The following is an 18,415-nucleotide window of genomic DNA, read 5'->3' on the forward strand; positions in this document are numbered from 1 at the left end:
AGTACCATTACATTGGTTAATAGCTTTTCTTGCAGTGCTTAGACGCGGCCGGATTCTGGAATTAAGTACTGCATAAAGATCGAAGCTAACTCGTAAAGAAAAGACCCACAAGCTGCAGTCCTGCACACGCGCGCCAACGATCTGGAACTCAATCCCAGCAAAGGATTTAAAGCCATCCACATCCTACACTAAAAACGTGGCTATTTCAACAATACCTGCCGGCCGAATCAAAATCATTCACTAGCCTCAACCAAAAGTATTGTGCTACTGTAATGCGGAGTCCCAAGCTGGCTCCCTCCCTTGGTAAAGCGCACTGCTTCTTTTGAGCCAGGCCCCTTCTGCACGCGATATAACACAAATCTATTCGTAACTCTTCGAATTCCATAGCAATTTATCACTCCAAAGTAGTTGGTCACCCCCTGAACAGTCAGTGTTGCTGCCAAAATGCAAACCATAGGCTATCAGGATGTGCACTAACCTCTGTGGTCAATACTTTGTGCCTGCACCCCCAGATCTGTTAAGTGCCTCCCACTCACCCTCAATACACACCACAATTATTTATTTGGCCTCCAAATGGTTTCAGGCCACTTTGCGTGCATCTGATACCTGTGCTTTTCCTTCACCTATGTGTGAACGTGCATACGGCTCCAGCGCGCACATGTCACAGATGGTGGGCTCGGTCTTGTTGTTCGAAGGATAGGTGGGTCAGGATGCTATGGGGTGATGATAATCCAGTGATGCTATTTAGTGAGTGTTAGTCAGAAACCTGTGCAGTTCCCTTGGGGAACACTGCAAAAGATTTAAGACTACAGGTAGAGCAGTAAACCCCTTTGGTAGCAGTCTGTACCACCCAGATTTACCTGGTAGCTGTGGCTGAGCAGTCAGACTTCTCTCAAGAAGAGTTAGGCAGTATGCAAAGTATACACAATATGTACCAAAATACAATAGCACAAGCAAACACTGACCAGAGCTTGGTTTCAAAAGTATATAGTTATTTATTTAAAATACACATAAGTTAAAAACACTCTAGCAAAATATAGTAAACACTTCAAACACAGTTATAACGAAAGTAGATTCAATCCTTTCTCCTATCTAGACAACTCTAGGTTAACACCACTTAATTAAAACAGAGGTGAGTGCTTAACGTTAGATGACACTCTAGTAGTTTCCAAGAAAGGGAGAGAAAAAGCAGAAATGGGTTAAACACACCACTCTAAGGTCCAGAACACTTGCAATAGGCTCAAAGAAGCACAAAGTCACAGGTGAGCAAAAGTCACTGGGCAGGGCCCACTCTTAGAGTAGCCGGAGCGGAAATGTGCCCAAGATCACACTGTTATTAGGGATTCAAAGTCTTGCAAAGAGTTAGAAAGAGTTTAGAGTGGCTTAGAAAGTTTAGCCAGGGTGTCCCAGGCACTCCCAGGTTCGAAAGCCGGGGGCTAAATCTACCCCGTACAGTCGGTGGCAAGGGAAGCCAGGCGGAACACGGTACCTTAAGTGGAAAGGATCCTCCAGCGGTGGCAGTTGTTCCAGGCAGTGGCAGCAAGGCTCGACGTCGGTCAGGGGAGAAGAAGTTCTCGCTGAAGAGCAGAAGAAGAAGGTCGTTGCACTGCCCGGGAAGAAACCAGCCGCGGAGTCCTCCGGTAAAAGGGTTGTACCGACTTTCGTGGTTGGGGTAAAAGTGGTGGGGTTCCGGTTGCCGGGGTGCTTGGCACTGGCAAGGCGGCCACGAGATACCTCGAGAAGCGAAAAGAAGGCGAAAACTGGTTGTCCCCACCAGTCAAGGGAAGGAGCCACTCTGTTAGGAGTTCTCCTCGGTCGTCGGGAAAAGTGGTGAGACGGTTCAGCAGGGCTCCACCGGGTGGTGTCGTCGAAGCAGGTCGGCTCAGCTCTTCCCTCGTCGGATTCTTGGTCCTGTGGCGACTTCTGAAGTCCCAGTCCCCAAAGCCCTGCTTTTATGCAGCAAACCCCCATTCACCCAGCCTAGCTGTCACTCAAACATGCTAAGTGGTGAGCCGGGCGGCTCACCACTTGGGCCAATCAGGACGGAGTGCGACTTGAGTTACCAAGGTAACTCAGTCCAGGGTGCCTAAATCCCCCTCCACCCCTCCTAAGTACCCCAGACAGAGTGGCACCACTTTGGAGGGCTTCTGTGGAGAAGCCCGCCAAAAGTGGAACAAAGGGCTCCACTTTGGGTCAGAGTTACAGAGGCGAACACCAACGCCATTTTAGAATCAAGTTTTGGCAAAAAGTCCCAACCGGAGTTATAAAAATAAATATATAAACCGGCGGTATGTTTAAGGCTACCGTAAATAAATAATTAAATGTGTTAGCCTAAAACAATGGGAAATCCCATAGGAAAATATTCGCGGTCGAATATAAAACGTAGTTTCCACTGCCACCAGCCAAAACTCGATCAGGGGGGACGGAGACGTGCCCCCTCGACTAACAGACCCTGGGGCAATCGAATTGCCCCAGCCAGTACGTCCACAATATGATGGTTTGTACTGGTTCTGTTCAGGATTCAAGACTAGCAAAGTCTTTGGTGACTTTACATGCCCTGGGAGACAGTAGTCAGTCCCAGGGTATGGAGTCTATGTTGGGGAGTCCCTAGGACACCCCTGGGTCACGGCACAGAGGGTGCTGTGTAACCCACATCACAAAAATACATGAGGCCCTATGGAATAAAAGACCCCATAGCCCATTCAACACAAGGTTTGTCCAAGATAACACAGTTCAACATGTCCAAGAGTGAGGGTAAAAGAGTCTCACTCTTGGCAGGAGAAAAAATTAAACCCCAGAAATCCAGCAAAGCTGCTGGGGGACTCACTAGGGAGGGAAATTCAGCCTAAACAGAGAATTCTCCCTAACAGTGATGATAATCCAGTTGTCATGGTTACTACTACAGTTCTCTCTTTATATCCGTTATACCCAAGAGGGTAGTTCACTGGCGTATGTCACAGGGTTCCAATATGCTGTTTTTGTGTGCTATTAGCTTTTGTGTTCAGTTGTTCCCAGCTGTCAAACTTAATGTTCTGAGGGTTTTATTTCCTCACATTCAACAATTCCCCGTTTTGGTGGATTGGTGATTTTTTTTGTTCAGTGTTAAATGAATTCCCCATAATGCTCTGGGTATTTTGTACTGTGTCCCTGCATTCAGTCTTTTTAGTGCTCAAGTGTTTTTCCAAGATGCTTAACCAGGGTGCTCCGACCCTGGCCCAATGGTCACCCTTACTCTTTGGGCTGGCGCCTATTCTGCGTTGAGTCCACCTGCTCTAGTCTCTGCAGGCCCACAAGATCCTCCCCTCTTCTCGCAAAAAAAAAAATAAGTCACCAGACTAGTTTTTCCTCCCCTGATTTTCGTTTGGACTGCCCTCTAGTAATGGCGACTGTCTCCTTCGCTTCACTTGGCGTCTATGACTGGGGCGCTACTCAGGTTTTCACCTTCTGCTGGCTGTGTTCTCTCGCCCGGTCTTCTCTGTGAAGATGGTGTCGTATAGGTCTCCCTAGTCTTGCTTCTTTGTCTTGGACACAGCGCTCGGGTCTCTCTGGCTTAGCTGACTCTCACTGTGCCATGGTTGCTCCTTGTAGTCTGGGGCAGGGTGAGCAGTGGCTGAAGCCTGTCCCTTCTGGCCTCCCCTGGGATCTAAATTGCCTTTTGCCCGTGCCTGCGTGTTTTAATACTTTAATATTACAAACCGGTGCGTTACCCAAGTGTTGGCTAATTGGATTTTTAAATCTACTGAAAACTGGCTGTAGGGGCAATCCTAATTGCTATCTTCTCCATGAGTAATTCAGGTTTGGCTGACAACATATAAAGGCAGAGTTAAGCGTTGAAATAATTGCATTTTCAGGCAAAAAATGCATACAGGCCAAGCAGTCCACTTCTCATCAGTGCTGGCTTTTCACCCAACACCGCTTTGGATACTGTGACTTCTTCACCCGCACTATCAATTGGAAACACTGAAGTGAAAGTGGCAGAATGCGAGGCCGTTGGGTGAGAACTGCAGACGTGACTGGAGGGGCCACACAGGGAGGCATTTGACAACTATGCTACATCTGCACTCCTGGAAAATCATTAACCCGAAACTTGGTGTAATGGCGCCTGTTTGCACCAAGTCCACAGTGACTCACTAGGAGTCGGCCCAGCCCATCAGGCCAAGCCAGCGGTCACACTGTCTGGGTCTTCCACTTGTAACGCTGATGTTTTCATCCACAGGTATCTCTTCTGCGGTGCAGTGTGCAGGGCTCCTGGGAGCTCCTAGCACAAGGAAGGAGCCGGAGCTGGCTGGCTGCCTGCAGGCCCGGTGTTGCCGGATTATGCGGGAAGAGTTGCCGCTTGGCTTGACCCCCAGGCGTCGTGTGCAGCTGCCACTGAAAGGCACCTCTTCCTGTTAGACAAGCGGCTCGCGCTGCCGCCTCTTCATATGACGCAAGTTTTATGTTTTTGCTGAAGCGCCCCCGAGGGGAAGTGCTGCCTGCGATAACTTCTCTTGGTGCAAAGAGTGATGTAATGGGTGCGGTGTGGGATCTTGAGCTAAGAAAGTGTATGTAGCACACTGACGGATCCGTCACATCGCCGCCGCCTCCTTCCTTCCGGGATTGATAAAAGGAGGCTATCCCTGTTTACCTGGGAATGAAATGACAAAAAACCGAGCAACATTTGAAAGGTACCATATGCAATATTCCTCAATGTAGTTTGCATTTTAATAGGATTCTGCCTGTGCGTTTTTAGCATCTAGAATTAAAGCTACCCTCCTGTGTTTTCTCAATTTCCATTGGTTTATATATTTAGGGGCGAGTCAGTTGATCAGTTTACCTCTGGCATAGCAAGTTCTGCTTATGCACTCCAAGGCCTTGCCATACCTCCTTATGTCGCTCAGTCCAGATTGCCCCCTCCCCCTCTGAAGGGATGACCTCTCGTGTTTACCATGGTCTACCACTATTCCTGTCCTAAAACCGTATATGATGGAGACCGCCGATTGATTTCCAAATATGATTGCACCAGAATCTAATGTTAACTCTTAGAGACTCTTCGATCATTTCGATTGCATCAGTGCGTCAACGAAATGCATGCGCATACATGCTGTGTACAAAAGTAGGCAGATCATATACATGTATTTATGATATGATAGGTTATTTATAACGCGCTTAATACCCAGAGGTTTCTAACCGTGGGCCCAGGAATCGAACCTGTCTTGCTCTGTGTCGTCTTGCTTCCAAGGCGAGCATGTTGCCCCTGCGCTATCCTCATGAGACCCTTAGTCTGAATTGATTCCAAAGGCCACTCGGAGGCCTCGCGTAACTAAGTTCATCACATGTAACAGCCCCTCGATGCCCAAGGGCTGTTTGCGCGCTATACACATTTAAATAAATAAAAAAATACGTTTTATTTTTCCTACCAATTCAACCTTTTGTTTGAAGTTTAGTTTTGGGAAATGTGTGTATTGGGAGTTTAAATCATCGGTGCTGGGTTGCGCCTCATTATGCATGCATAACCTTCAGTGTGAACAGGGAAGGCACAGCATGCTGGGGAGGGGAGGAGCGTGTGTAGTTCATTTTGAAAAAATAAAAATGTAATTCATAATTACCCGACGTTCATTGTTGTGTCCTTTTCCCCTAATGCTGCTGGCATCGCCTGCCGTGCCTCTGTATCATACTGCATAGAATGGCGCGTGCCAATGCTGTTTGCGTCTCCTTGTGCCGTGTGCTTCCAGCCTACTTTAGCTCCTTTTCCCCTCCTGCCTCTGTGATTGGACGGTGTTCTCTCTAAATTTCACTCTTTTCAGATTTCAAGTGTTAAAATGCGTGCTTTCCCCAATCCCCACCAAAGTCGCATGTAGTCTTTCGAGTTTTGTGACTGGTAAGTACTTTTTCCCCAGCAGATGAAGTCTAAAGCGTGTTCATATCTTCTGTCCTGTGTGTCAAAGCAGGTGCTGCACAGCGGGAGGATCTGCTTTTCACAGGACGAGACTTGTGCTTGATGAAAGGTACACAAAATGGGCGCTGATCTTCACTTTTAGCACAAGACTGCAATTGTGGATTCTGCTCTTCCACGTCCTAGAGTGGGTGGGATCAGGCTCTGTTTGTCTGCACCGAAGCTGGACCTTCCAGCAAAATATTTCCCCATCAGCTGCTTGTGCTACGGCGCTCTGGTAGGATCTGCAAGAGAGTGAAGTGGGTTAGATTAGTGGGGAGCGAGCGATGCAAGAAAGTTGCTGCTGTGTTTGTTAGCAGCTTGGAAGTAGTCAGCCTCTGAATGCAGGTCTGTTTCTAGGTGGTCACTTTTGAAGGCATGAGAGGGTGTTGCGTTGAGAAGAGCCTCATGCCGCTGCGTTGCTAGAATGCATTATCCGTGGTGTTGTTAATCTGTAACAAGGGGTTTTAAAATTGTGTGTGCGCATGGTATTGTTTTTGCTTGATGCGCAGTACCAAGCATTATCCCATGGTTAGACTGTCCTACAAGCACTATCCTGTGGCTATACTGACCTAGAAATGCCAGTCTAGTCACGGGTTACTGCTTCACTTATCACATTTGCTTTACCCTTGATGCACGGTACTATGCATCAAGAGTAAAGCAAACACCTGGTAAGTGTCATTACATGGCTAGGCTGTACTACATTGAATGTAGGCCAGTCTAGCCAGTTAATAACACTAAAGTTTGCTTTACCTTACCTGTGCATCAAGGATAAAGCAAGTGTGGTAAGTGTTATTACATGGATAAACTGGCTTACATTGGTAGCTCCAGTCTAGCCATATATTCTTTGTATTTAATGGCATTTTTTTACTTTGCATCAATGGTAAAAGAAAACGTAAGTGTGACATTGTGGTACACTGGCATATCTTGGTATAGCCAGTCTAGTTATAGTTTTTCTGTTGCATGGCATTTTTTTACTGGCTGGGAGGCCTTATATGGTGATACTGGCATACATTGGTACAGGATGCATGAACGTGTATGGGCATGGCCAGCATGAACGAACATGTTTTATATACTGGCAGATGTGGGAAAAGGCATCATGAAAATTTGTTATTTGGCATTTATATAGCGCTCTATATATCATTGGTATGACCTCAAAGCGCTGGTAGGTTGAACGCCCTCGGGGACCGTAGTCCATGTCAGTTGAGAGAATAAGGTCGTAGGGTGCACCAGTTACGTGTGCAGCTGGTGTAATTGCTTGATGGTAGCTGCATCCTATCATTTAGGTGTGGTGTTATTGATATCAGTTGAATGTGTGCAGCCTGGTGGGTGGACATCAAGACTGGGTTTTGGCTGTGTTAGGCCTGTTGGACTCATGTGTGCAGCTAGGCCAGTTTGTCATGGCATATAGCTGCGTTTTATTAAAGTGATGAGGTGTTTATTGGGTAATTTTCGTATGTGAGCAGCTGGGCTGAATTGATCGAGGGGTATAGCTGTACTTTAAATGAGTGGTATAGACTAGAGAGTAAGCATAGTGGATTGGGGGTGAGAGTTTGGGTCGAGTTATGATCTACGACATAGGTAATAGGGGTGTCACAGTATTAGTTTTATGACGGTACGATAACCTTCTTGCCAAATGACGGCATATCATGGTTATCGCGGTATAGCAGGTGGAGTTAACTAATCTTAACAAATATTTTCTAAAAGGTCATAAATTGTCAGATTTATCATCACAAACAAAACCAGGCACCCGGGGCCAGAATTGGGCTTTTCAACATACTTTCCACTGAAATGCCACCCCTTGCTTCCATCATACACGCGTGAGGAGGGGGGGAGCCCTGCTACGACTGGCAAAGCAAACTGAATAGCTTTTCTTAAGTGGTCATTAGGCTTTTAGCTCCCCCACTGGCTACTGGTGAAGATGAACATGTTGCCATCTTGATTACCTGCATGCCACAGATCAATGGAGGCTGATGGTAGTATACGCTTGTGCGCATACACACACACACTCTCTCTTTACGTTACAGCCTTTAGTTTACTTGCGGTCCAAAAGGTGTTTAGTAATCAGACATGCTACCCTTTGGTATGGCAGCAGGGAATACCCACAGAGCTGAGTGAATTTTGCAGTGTGACTTATATGTAAATTCAATGATGGAACCAGGGAAATCCCCCATTGTCATATGTTTAGCAAACATTATCCATTCTATATAAACCCCAAAGCCACCATCCCAAAGTAAACCCTTTTCCTTCTTGGCACTATATTTATTCTTCCTATTGCTAACATATTGATTTTATGTCAGGCACATGTGGTTTATGGAATGGCATTAAAAACTGCTCCAACTGAAACTACTTGGCAGACTGCACATCCAACAGTGCAAGACCAAGATTGCGCAGCACTTACTTACTGCAGTCTTTCCAAATCAGATTGAAAAGCACACTTAACGGTATAAACTGTATACCGGTATAAACAATGTAACGGTTATTATTGTTCAGTTAAATGGTTCACAGTTTCTTTAACGGCATTTACAATTCTATCCAAGTGTGGGGCGTGTGTACATTCACAATTCCATCCAAGTGTAGTACTTGCTAACATTCATAATCCTATCTAGATGCGACTCAGGCTAATGTTCACGATTCCATCTAAGTTTGGAACATGCTATCATCCTTGATTTCATGTAAGTGTGACGCGTGCTAACATTCACAATACTGTTGCAAAATATTCCTATACTGTCAGCGGCTTGCATCTATTGTATTTTTCATGTAATGCCATACAAAACAGATTGCAAACTGTTTTATTATTACCCAATTTTCACACAGGGCTTTAAAGTGCTCCATTTAATTTTCACGGGGGGAGGGGAGCGCAGGGTTAGACCCTACATTTTTGTGGGTACATTTTCAAGGTCTTAGTAAAGAGAATGTTGTGCGAGTGGCTGGGGCACCAGGGACTTTACTCCATTTTTGAACGTTTTGCCATGGATGTTTTTCCAGAAAAGGATGGAGGGTTACGGGGGTCTTCCATTACTTTAATTGTTCTATACAATGGTTATCATTGTGTTTTCAGATAATGGGGATTTCAATGGAGTTTCCTCTTTGTATGCATGTGCTTCAGTGTTCAGTTCAGCATTGAAATAGAGAACCTACAGGTACTGCCCGCATTACACAGCTGGTTAGTTTTATCAGCTCAGACCCAATACCTTTAAATCAAGTTAAGATGGTCTGCCTTTTATATTTTTATGTATTTATTTTAGCTAGCCTGTGGGTGTATTAGTGAGTTGGTGTATTGGGTGTTTTGTATGCTGGCTGGGTGAGAACATGAGTGGCCAGGGGATGTATGTGCGTTTGTAGTGCGTGAGTGGGTTAGTGGTTAATTGAATGGGCAAGTTTTAGTTTGTGTATTGAGTACATGGATTAATGGGTGAGTGTTTGTGTGTCGTCGGTGTGTCATTGTGTTGGATAGAAGACTGGGTAGCACTGCCAGTGCTGTATTGATGTGGGTCTGGCAGTGGCGAGATCTTGGCGAGGCAGAAGTGAGTCCCACAACTTAGAACACAAGACTGGCTACCTGGCCTTCTCCACTGGCACAGTCAGGGGGCTCTTCTTCACATCCCTGCCATAAGACCCATACTTTAGTCCCCCAACACCCTGTCTTCGTCTATCTCCTTGTAGAGTAGATATGGCCTAATGCTTAAATACACAGCGCTCAGCTTTTCCCCACGCATGAGAGTCATAGAGTCCTGTTTTTTTGTTTTGTTTTTTTTCTTGGACTGCTTGGAATTGTGATATTGCCTTTGCCATTTCCAATTCAGGACTACTATCCCAGATTCCTCATGCCTGGTGCAGAGGAACATCTGGGCTATGTAATTGGGGCTCTCCTTTATTTCTGCTTGCTTAGTTTTGACCTCTGCTGTCCGCCTTCTTGATGGCTTTCTGTGTGCTTATACCTCCTTCTAACCTCCTGTCACACTCTATGGCTCAGAGTGCAATTCCCTCTGTGTATTCTCTGTTCCCATCCATCAACCTTTGTCTTCTTTCACCCTCCTCTTGACACTTTGAGCCTCTTCTCCTTCACCTTGCATCTCTTCTGTGGTCCCTTCCTCCTCTCTAAGTTTCTGCAGCAACCCCCTCTCTACTCGGGTTGCCGTCCTCGCCTAGTCTCCTCGGCTTTCCTGGTCTTTCACCTCTCCACCGCTTTATCTTCTGCTTCACCCCCTGATCTTGCATTCAGCGTCCTCCCGAGCTCTTTCTCTGCACCCAGAGCTCTTTCTCTGCCTCCAGACTCCCACTCTAAACTACCTCTGTCTCGTGCTGGTAGCTGGCTCTTACATGGAGCTTTTGGGGAAAAGGACTCCCAATGGGCTAAAGGGTTTTAGGAGATAATTTGTGCCAGCTCAGTCCCTGGGACACCCAGTAGATTTGCGTTTTGGGTGGAAGTCTTTAAATGAGGCCGCCACCATCTTGAATCCCGCTCCAGAAAGTTTTCTCTGCTGGCCGGGCTGCATGTGCTGATCTCTCTCTGTTTGAAAGGCCCCAACCTGATTTCATTTTGACTGAGTCCGGTGTAATACCAGTCTGTGTGTGTGATGGGAAAGTTGACACACTGCTACTCCAATGCGTGTCTCGGCATGGAATTCCACCCCTCAGCTCTCTGTCCTTTTTCTTCGTGGGTGAGAGGTTAAACAAAAGGGAAAGCCCTATGTACCGGGAAGCTCAAAAAAGGGCATCAAACACGGGCATACAGAAGGAGAGCTGACCTACCCACACGGGTTGTTTTGCACACTGCTAATTTACGTGTGATTGCTTTACTAAAGGTGAGGCTCATAAATAATTAGCCCCCAAAGGCAATAAATGTAGAACCCAAGCAAATTCTCTGGATATAACACTTGAGTCTACATCTCCGGCTAACCCATTAAAAGGCAATGTCACCGACCTGGATCAGGAAAACAATGATTCTGATGGACTACTGTTGTGACTTGGTAGCCATTTTAATTTAGGACCTTTTTTGACAAAGAAAACATTTTTTCAAGGAAAGTACTGCACAGGTTATAGTTTCAAAAAGTCCCCAAAAGATGGTGTACTTTGCACATTTTCACCAATCAATGGTGTACATACATACAGATTTAAGAAAAAAAGTTGTGAACGGAATTCATTCCAAACATATGTTTCTAAATGTGCAACCTATGCAAAACATACAAAATAACCACACAACTAGAAATGAAACTCTAGTTCTGTGAACCTGTAAAATGGGACAGACTTATTCTGCCATGGTTGTGTGTGGTTTAGAAAAGCAAATGAAATCGCCACCCACAGGAGTCTAGTCACTTGCGAGCTGGTTTATGGGACAAGTTTTTAGTCTTGTGGTCCGAAAACCAGGTTATTCTTATCTTAAACCAGTTCCAAAGAAGAAGAAATCATTTTCTTGGTGGACTCAAAAGGTCAATTAATGAGTGCTGTGGGTGTGTAGAGACCAGTCCTAGGTCCCTAGGTCACAACCTCCCACCCCCCCCTCCCCTCGGACGGTCTGCTTTGGGTATTGGAACACACTTCTGCTAGCTGCTTAGGCTCTTCTCATAGTCTTGCTTCCTACAAATCACTAAGTTCTGTAGGTCCAGGTTTTCCTTCAGTAGAAGAGTTGAATTATGGGAGATGCTGTCCAGTTCTGTCAGCAAGATCTGGGTACCTGCGATAGAGCCATTTTCTACTTTTTGGGGACCCAGATAGCGTTTCCCCTTGGTATTCATCCTCCGGAATCCCCATGCGACTCTACCAGCTACGATCCTGGTTTTCCCTTTGACCAGAAGAGGAATTTTGGGAATCGTAGTACGTAACTGTTGGCCTTTCTGCAATGGGCTTGGTGACTTGGCCTGGAGCTATAGCAGGTCTCGAGGACCTGCGGGTGTCGTGCGTAGGTCATGCCCAAGAAACACAAAACCTCAAAGCCCTTCTTCTTACTTCCCTAGCTCCCCAACATCCTTTGGCAGGGATTTTAAGTCAGAAATCCGAATTTGCAAAAGCTCCCTGAAAAGCGAGTAAAACCACCACGATTTTTTTCCTTTCCATTTCTAGATTCCATCAGAGCATCATCCAGCCCCCCCTTAAGACACCCCCGCCCGCTCTTCCACCCTGCACCAGTCCAGAGCAATCTATTCCATATCTGTATGCAAGGGTTGACGTCACTTAGGCCTAAAAATGCAATATTCATGTGCTCCAGAACCTTCCAAAAGATTGTTTTGCTTGCGGCGGGGCGGTGTCCTGTCACATTGATGGAGGCATTGAGCACACTCCCCTAGCAGCAGCCCATCTAGCAGACCCGTGCCAGTTCTCTGTTGAGGGGGGGAGAAGTGTCATTTTTTCTTAGTCATTCACTGGGGGGACATCCTCTCTTGTCAGGTGGGTTATATTGCACATTTGGGCATATGATCGGGTTCTAGGATCAGTAGTACCCCGTCAAGATTTACTTTGAATTAAGTCCCTTTACCCTGCAAAAAGATGCATTGCAAAAACGTGTGCATTACGTGTTCTTTTCCAAGAGGGAGAGAGCCTGAATTTACAGCGACGGGCCTTTGGAGGCACGTCACTTTAAATCTGTCTGGGGGGGTGTGACATCGATGGAGTGCTTATCCCAGCCATCCACCTTCATGAGTTAGCCCACCAGTGAATGCATTAGTCAATGATGTATTCATACGCGGCCTGGTTGGGTCAGCTGTAGTTGGAAGATGCTATAGAGTCCGTGTCATGCACAACCTATGAATGCACTGTGCAAGGTGAGCATGCACTTCTCACTATTGGCATAACCGATTTTTGGATAGCCTTGCACCAATGAGTTAAACAAAATAAACAGTTCTTGTAGTCCACTTTCTGTCATGGCTGGCAGAGTTCTGGCCCTTTTCCAGACTTGTGTGCTCTGCGTCTGCAGCGGCCATCTTTGTGAGGTGAGGTTAAGCGAGCCAGGTCTTCTCTTTTTGGCTAGTGGAGCTGCACATGTCGTGATGCCAGTGGGCACTACCCTGGTTTCTGGGGCAGTTTAAACGAATGAGTGGTAGAATTGACCTCATTCTTGCATAGTCTCTGTTCGGAAGCATCTTAACGTGCATAATCAGTGGCACAGAGAGGCACACAACCACAGGGTCACAACCCCCGACCTTTCACCTCCCAAGACCCATGTAGTCCCATCTAGATGTATACACCAAATGAAAGCCCTTGTCAGTGGGTGCTGCCCGGGCTATTGCTTTTAACAGCAAGTATACGTGGATTGCTTCGTTAAGTGGCCTTTGTCAACACGTGTTTTGTGTCTTTTTATTTGATAACAGAGCGCCTCACCTCCCTAGTCCAAAAGCAAATGAGCGTTTTGTGGCTCGGCTAAAAGAAGCTGCATATTAGTGTGGTTGCCCCTCGCACCCCACCCTACTGCCATCCTTTTACCCAATAGTTGTGATGTCAACGTTTTTCTTCCTGCAGGTTCCCCGGAGGTTGCAATAGACTACAATAATTATTTATCACAAAATCTATATCATTGTGTCCGGATAATGTAAACCGTTCGACCTACATAGACGACTTCGAATTGGTTACCAAGCAACTCATTTTCATGTTTTTTTTTTTTTTGTGGGGGAACAAGGACATCTAGAAATGCATTGGTAAATACAGGCCGAATGTTTTTTGCTGCTAAGTGTGTGCGCAGGAGGCCGTTGTCTATGGAAAAGCCTGTTTCCTTGACTGAGCCCCCTTTTTGCGCTCGCAGGGGCTTTGTACAAATTGAGCTCTGTGGTTTTAATTGCTCCCCAGGCCGCTGACCGCAATTCCCCGCATCCCCACCAGGCTCTGCCATTTCTTTCGCTCCATTTGCTTTGCTTCCATTACCGGCATTCCTCGCTATAAAAGCAAGATGGCGCGGCTAGTTTCCCTTGTTGGTGTCAGCACTTAAGATTTAGTGGAGGACTGAAAGTGGGAATGCGCAATGCTAGTCGCTGCCTCTCCTGAAGTCCTCCCGGGGTGGCCGGGGCCATTCACGTGCGCTTGCGGTGAGTGGTGGGTAAATTATGGTCATGGGCACAGAACCCACCATAGAAAACCGGGCTGAGCAAGACAGATGAAGCTGGCGTCCACCTGTGATGTGAGCCGTGACCTCACAGCTGCACCTGACCTTGATTGGGACAGACTGCGGAGTACCGTTTTATTGTGATCTTCCATCTTGGATCCGACTGCAGGGTTGGGTGTTCAGCCCGAAGAGTAGGCAATTGTGACCCAAGGCATGAATGTGCAGTAATAAAATAGAATCCAATCTATCTGAGGATTGAAAAGCCAGAAACACTGTGACGGTTGGCCTGCATGGTCCCTACACTCCCGCCTCCCCGCCCCCAGACGCCTTGGTTCCTTTGGCTGCTTCTTTATACTTTGTGCCCATCATTTTCCACTTCGACAGAAGCCACCATCTCAGGAGTTCTGAATTGAAAAGTCTCCTTTTTCATAAGTTAGAAAATAATGTATTTTCTGAAGCACTGGCACTAATCTTCATTGCAAGTACCTGCCAGCTTCACCATTGGTTGGGTATATCGCAGGCAGTCCCTGGATGGACCAATGATGAGGTCTCTGATTCTTGTTTGTCGGCCATCATATTTTGTTTGCTCCTAGTTGTTGCCAGTCTTCAGTCAAACACGGATAACATAAACGTATACATGCCCGGAGAAAACTAAACACACATGGGCTAATACCATTTGAAGGATTCTTTGTGTGCCCAAAAGCTAACATTTATGTCCAACCCTTAGATGACCTATTATGCTCATTTCTACCCAGTACAGAATGAAAGTTGCATGGGTATTTGTTCTATGGCACCAGTTGGCCTTAGGAGTCCAATGTAGTACTTAGTAGCTGCTTGTGTCGGGCTAACCAGTGTCATCTAGGCCGCACAGGCGATAAATGGCTCCCGTCAGTTTCAAACCCTGATCCCCTATATAATATTTACTTTAGTCCAGTAGAGTGCACCGTGGCCTACAAAGAGCTTTCCAATGTTTCTTTTTCTCAATTTCCCAATGTGCAGCGTTGCAGTTGTGACCAGTTTGCAAGCTGTTATGTTTTGTCAGTTTTTAATTCTTCAGTGTAAGAACCTGTCTTTCCGACAGCAGGGGATAACATTCGTGGTAGCAATGCCAGCCGGGTGCCTTGTGATCGTGACTGTTTTTGGCTTCTTGTGGGTACGAAAATGTTATGTATATGTCTTTGCATGATGTGTTCAGGACCTTCAGCGTGTATTCCTCCCCTCCAGGCTGCTTCCGCATGCCTTTGCAGTGGCCCCCTGACACACCACTGCTGGAGATCTTCGTGAGTCTCTCGGATACTGGAAATCTGAGGCTCAGAGTTTGGTTGCTCGGGCGCACGCCTTCCACTTGTATCTCTTCCATTTCAGGACTTTACATATCTCTATGCAAATGCAGCCAAAGTCCCCAGGGGCGGGCCTCTTTTCAGGCACAGACGGGTTTATGCTAATCATGATATTTTGCTCAAAGGCTAAAGGGAAATGAATTGAGTTACCCCCGCCCGCCTGTCCTTCTGGAGTCTTTGCTGCGGGTTTGGGGCTGTAGGTTTTGCTAGTGTTCGTGCTCGCACACGACACAGAGGCGGAAGACGGTGCGAGAAGCTGGAATTGGGTAGTTCTAGCATGAGTGACAATTGAAGAATGCTTCTCCACAGTTGGATTGTGTGCGATAGTGAAGTTGACTGTGATATCCAAGGAGAAGGCAGAGAACTCGATGACCGGGCACTGCTCGCGGTTCACTAGCGCTGAAGCATTGCCTTGCGTCTGTAGATGGGTGCTTTACTGTGAGAGTGTTGCTAGTATCTCATTTGCTTCTTTTGTGTCTCCCTGGCAGGATCTTCCCTGAGCAGCGAGTCTTCCCCCGTTTCCTCGCCAGCCACCAACCACAGCTCCCCAGCGAGCACACCCAAGCGCGGACCCATGGGCCCGGTCATTGTCCCACCGGGAGGACACAGCGTGCCAAGCACCCCCCCTGTGGTGACCATTGCACCTACCAAAACCGTGAATGGGGTATGGAGAAGTGACGGCAGACAGGTAGGTCTGTTATAGCGCATATGTTAAAACGAGGCCTTGTGTAGTTCATGGAAACTAAGAGTTCTGGTCGCAATGTCAGTTTTTGCTGGTGGTATGCAAGTCATTCAGTGTGTGCAGAGCGTAATGGAGAAAATTGTTGCCGAACTGTAATACTTTGCTCCTGAAAAGCTTTGTTCTTTTTGTTGTTCCACTCTTGCTCAAAAGAAACCCAACACCTATGCAAGGAAAGGTAAAATTAGGTGGTGAGTAGGAACTGGAACAAAGCTTTAAAACCCGTTCTATTGAAATGGTCGGGTTGTTGGACGTCATAAGAAGTCAATTTGTGTACACTGCCAACAGTTCTGTCCCTCAAAATGGTCCACTCAAACCTCCTATACATGCTTTGGTGGGTAAGTCATGTTAGATTCCCCGATGTTTACTGGGGGTACCTCAGAATCAAAGGAGAAACTCTTACCTCTGAGAAAGGGATCTCAAACAAAGCAAGTGATCATGCTCCACTCAATGAAATAAATATTTAAGACTGCTTGCACCCATTCACCTTGATAAATATTTGTATGCCCAGATGGCCTGTGAATTGGTAATTTGGAAGCAAGGTGGGGCGCAGGGGCAGGAAGAACAATGCCTCCATCAGTTGTTCCTTCCATCTCTCGCAACCCAATGACACTTGGGCAGAACATTCTTGTTTTCCTTGGGTCTTGGAACGCTATGTACTGAAGGAGGCTGGTCACCCAACAGGTTACATGTAAGAATACCATGTGGCAGGCGTTTCTGGATATGTGTTGCATTTAATATTGACAGGCGTGGATGAGATCCCCAAGTAGCCTTCGGTTCTTCGTAGCATTTCAATTTTTCTGAACGCCTTCCTTCCTTTTGAAACATTGTATTGTTTGCTGGTTATACCTTTGTTCAAATGCAATATATACCTGTATGATGTGACGTTCCTTGTCGTTCCTTGATTAATGTCACACCTGACTGACCAATGTCCAGCCTGTCCTTTAGCATCACTACCTCAGTGTGACCACGTCGGAGTGAGATATCTCCTGTCCTACAACCAAATATCCTCGCTAGACCAACCCTGTAACCCACCATAATCCAGAACCAGAGACCCGGAAAATGGGCTCCGAAAACAAATAGTGCTGAGCCTATTAATAATGACTCTCTGGCTGAGCAAAACATAACTTACCACGGTCCTACCTGTGAATCTACCTCAGAGTGACGCTACTGTGAAACCCGAGGACGACCACTGCCATCTCGTCCCGATCCTGAATGTTATCCCGGAACATTGGGCGCCTAAGAGTAAATCATCCACTCGCCTCTCCTACCACTATGCTCACGCTCTATTTTACACCAATACACAATGGAGCGCAGCTATACTCCTCGATCAATTTTGGCCTAGTTGCACACATACAAACAATACTCCATGACCACCTCAACATCGAGAAAGCAGCTGTACCCGCCGAAAGAAATCAGCCTAGCTGGACACTTAAACGTCCTACACAGACAGGCCTAATGCCGCCAAAATGCAGTCTCAAAGACCAACCACCCAACTGCACACATTCGACTGATCTCTCACTACCACCACACCTATTGTTAGGAGGCAGCTACCATCAGGCAAATCACACTTGCTGCACACGTATTGAGTGCACCCAAGCACCCTATATTACCCTACTATCTCGACTGACCTGCACTACGGTCCCCAAAGGCGTCCAACCCACAAGCACCTTGAGATCATTCCAATGATATATAGGGCGCTATATAAATGCTCAATACCAATAAGACGCCTGATATTGAATAATGGCACTAGTTCCTATTTGGATCAATGCTAGTAGATGCTGAGTTCTAGTATGTCTTTGAAATCCGAATGAAGTATATTATTTAAAAGAAGAAGGGAATAGTGAGAGTGAGTGCAAAACTGCCCTCTTCTCTTTAAGGAGAACTATAGTAGTTGTCGCAGAACAAAAATATATAAGCCTCTAGCGAGGGGTGTACCAGGCAACGAAATGTGTTCCCGGTGGGCTCAGCAAAAGATTTATAAATTATTTAGAAACACAATGTGTGTCTGGTATTCCTGCAGACATATATTTTAAGGTGCCAAGAGAGGCAGTTGCATGCATTATTTGTTATAGAGAAATCAAATAGATGTTTCTCACTTTAAATTAAATATGTAACTGATCGACAAAGTGCAATTCAGAATTCCTAATGTTCAAATGGCATTTAACAAAAATATACATACATTCATACATGTCCCAAATTATAGAGATATGATGTGTATATCAATAGACAGAATATATCAAAGATACAGCACAGCAATTCATAAAAACATTACATATTCGTTTGTGCAAAGCTTAGAATGTTGCAAATCAGTTCATAAACATTAGAAAAACACAATTTACAAGTCTTACAATGGTCTTTAGGACGATCAAATTATTGGAACAAGGTCT

The 18,415-nt window shown here is 46.1% G+C and overlaps 1 protein-coding gene across 6 annotated transcripts in view; it reads left to right on the plus strand.

Moving 5' to 3' along the window:
- GSE1 (Gse1 coiled-coil protein) overlaps nt 1-18,415 on the plus strand; it is a 1,546,392-nt gene that overhangs the window by 1,458,182 nt on the left and 69,795 nt on the right. For 5 of the 6 annotated variants that reach the window (XR_011283474.1, XM_069636384.1, XM_069636395.1 and 2 more), the window contains one exon: nt 15,775-15,974. Coding sequence is in view for 5 of the 6 variants with exons in the window: in XM_069636384.1 (XP_069492485.1) it covers nt 15,775-15,974 (200 nt within the window). In the remaining variant the exon portion in view is untranslated. Of the gene's footprint in view, nt 1-5,966; nt 5,988-15,774; nt 15,975-18,415 lie in introns of those variants that run through there. The other variant, XM_069636411.1, reaches the window with a different exon arrangement.

Source organism: Ambystoma mexicanum, chromosome 1q, assembly GCF_040938575.1.
Source record: "Ambystoma mexicanum isolate Mex_15411 chromosome 1q, UKY_AmexF1_1, whole genome shotgun sequence".
NCBI classification, from domain to species: Eukaryota; Metazoa; Chordata; class Amphibia; order Caudata; family Ambystomatidae; genus Ambystoma; species Ambystoma mexicanum.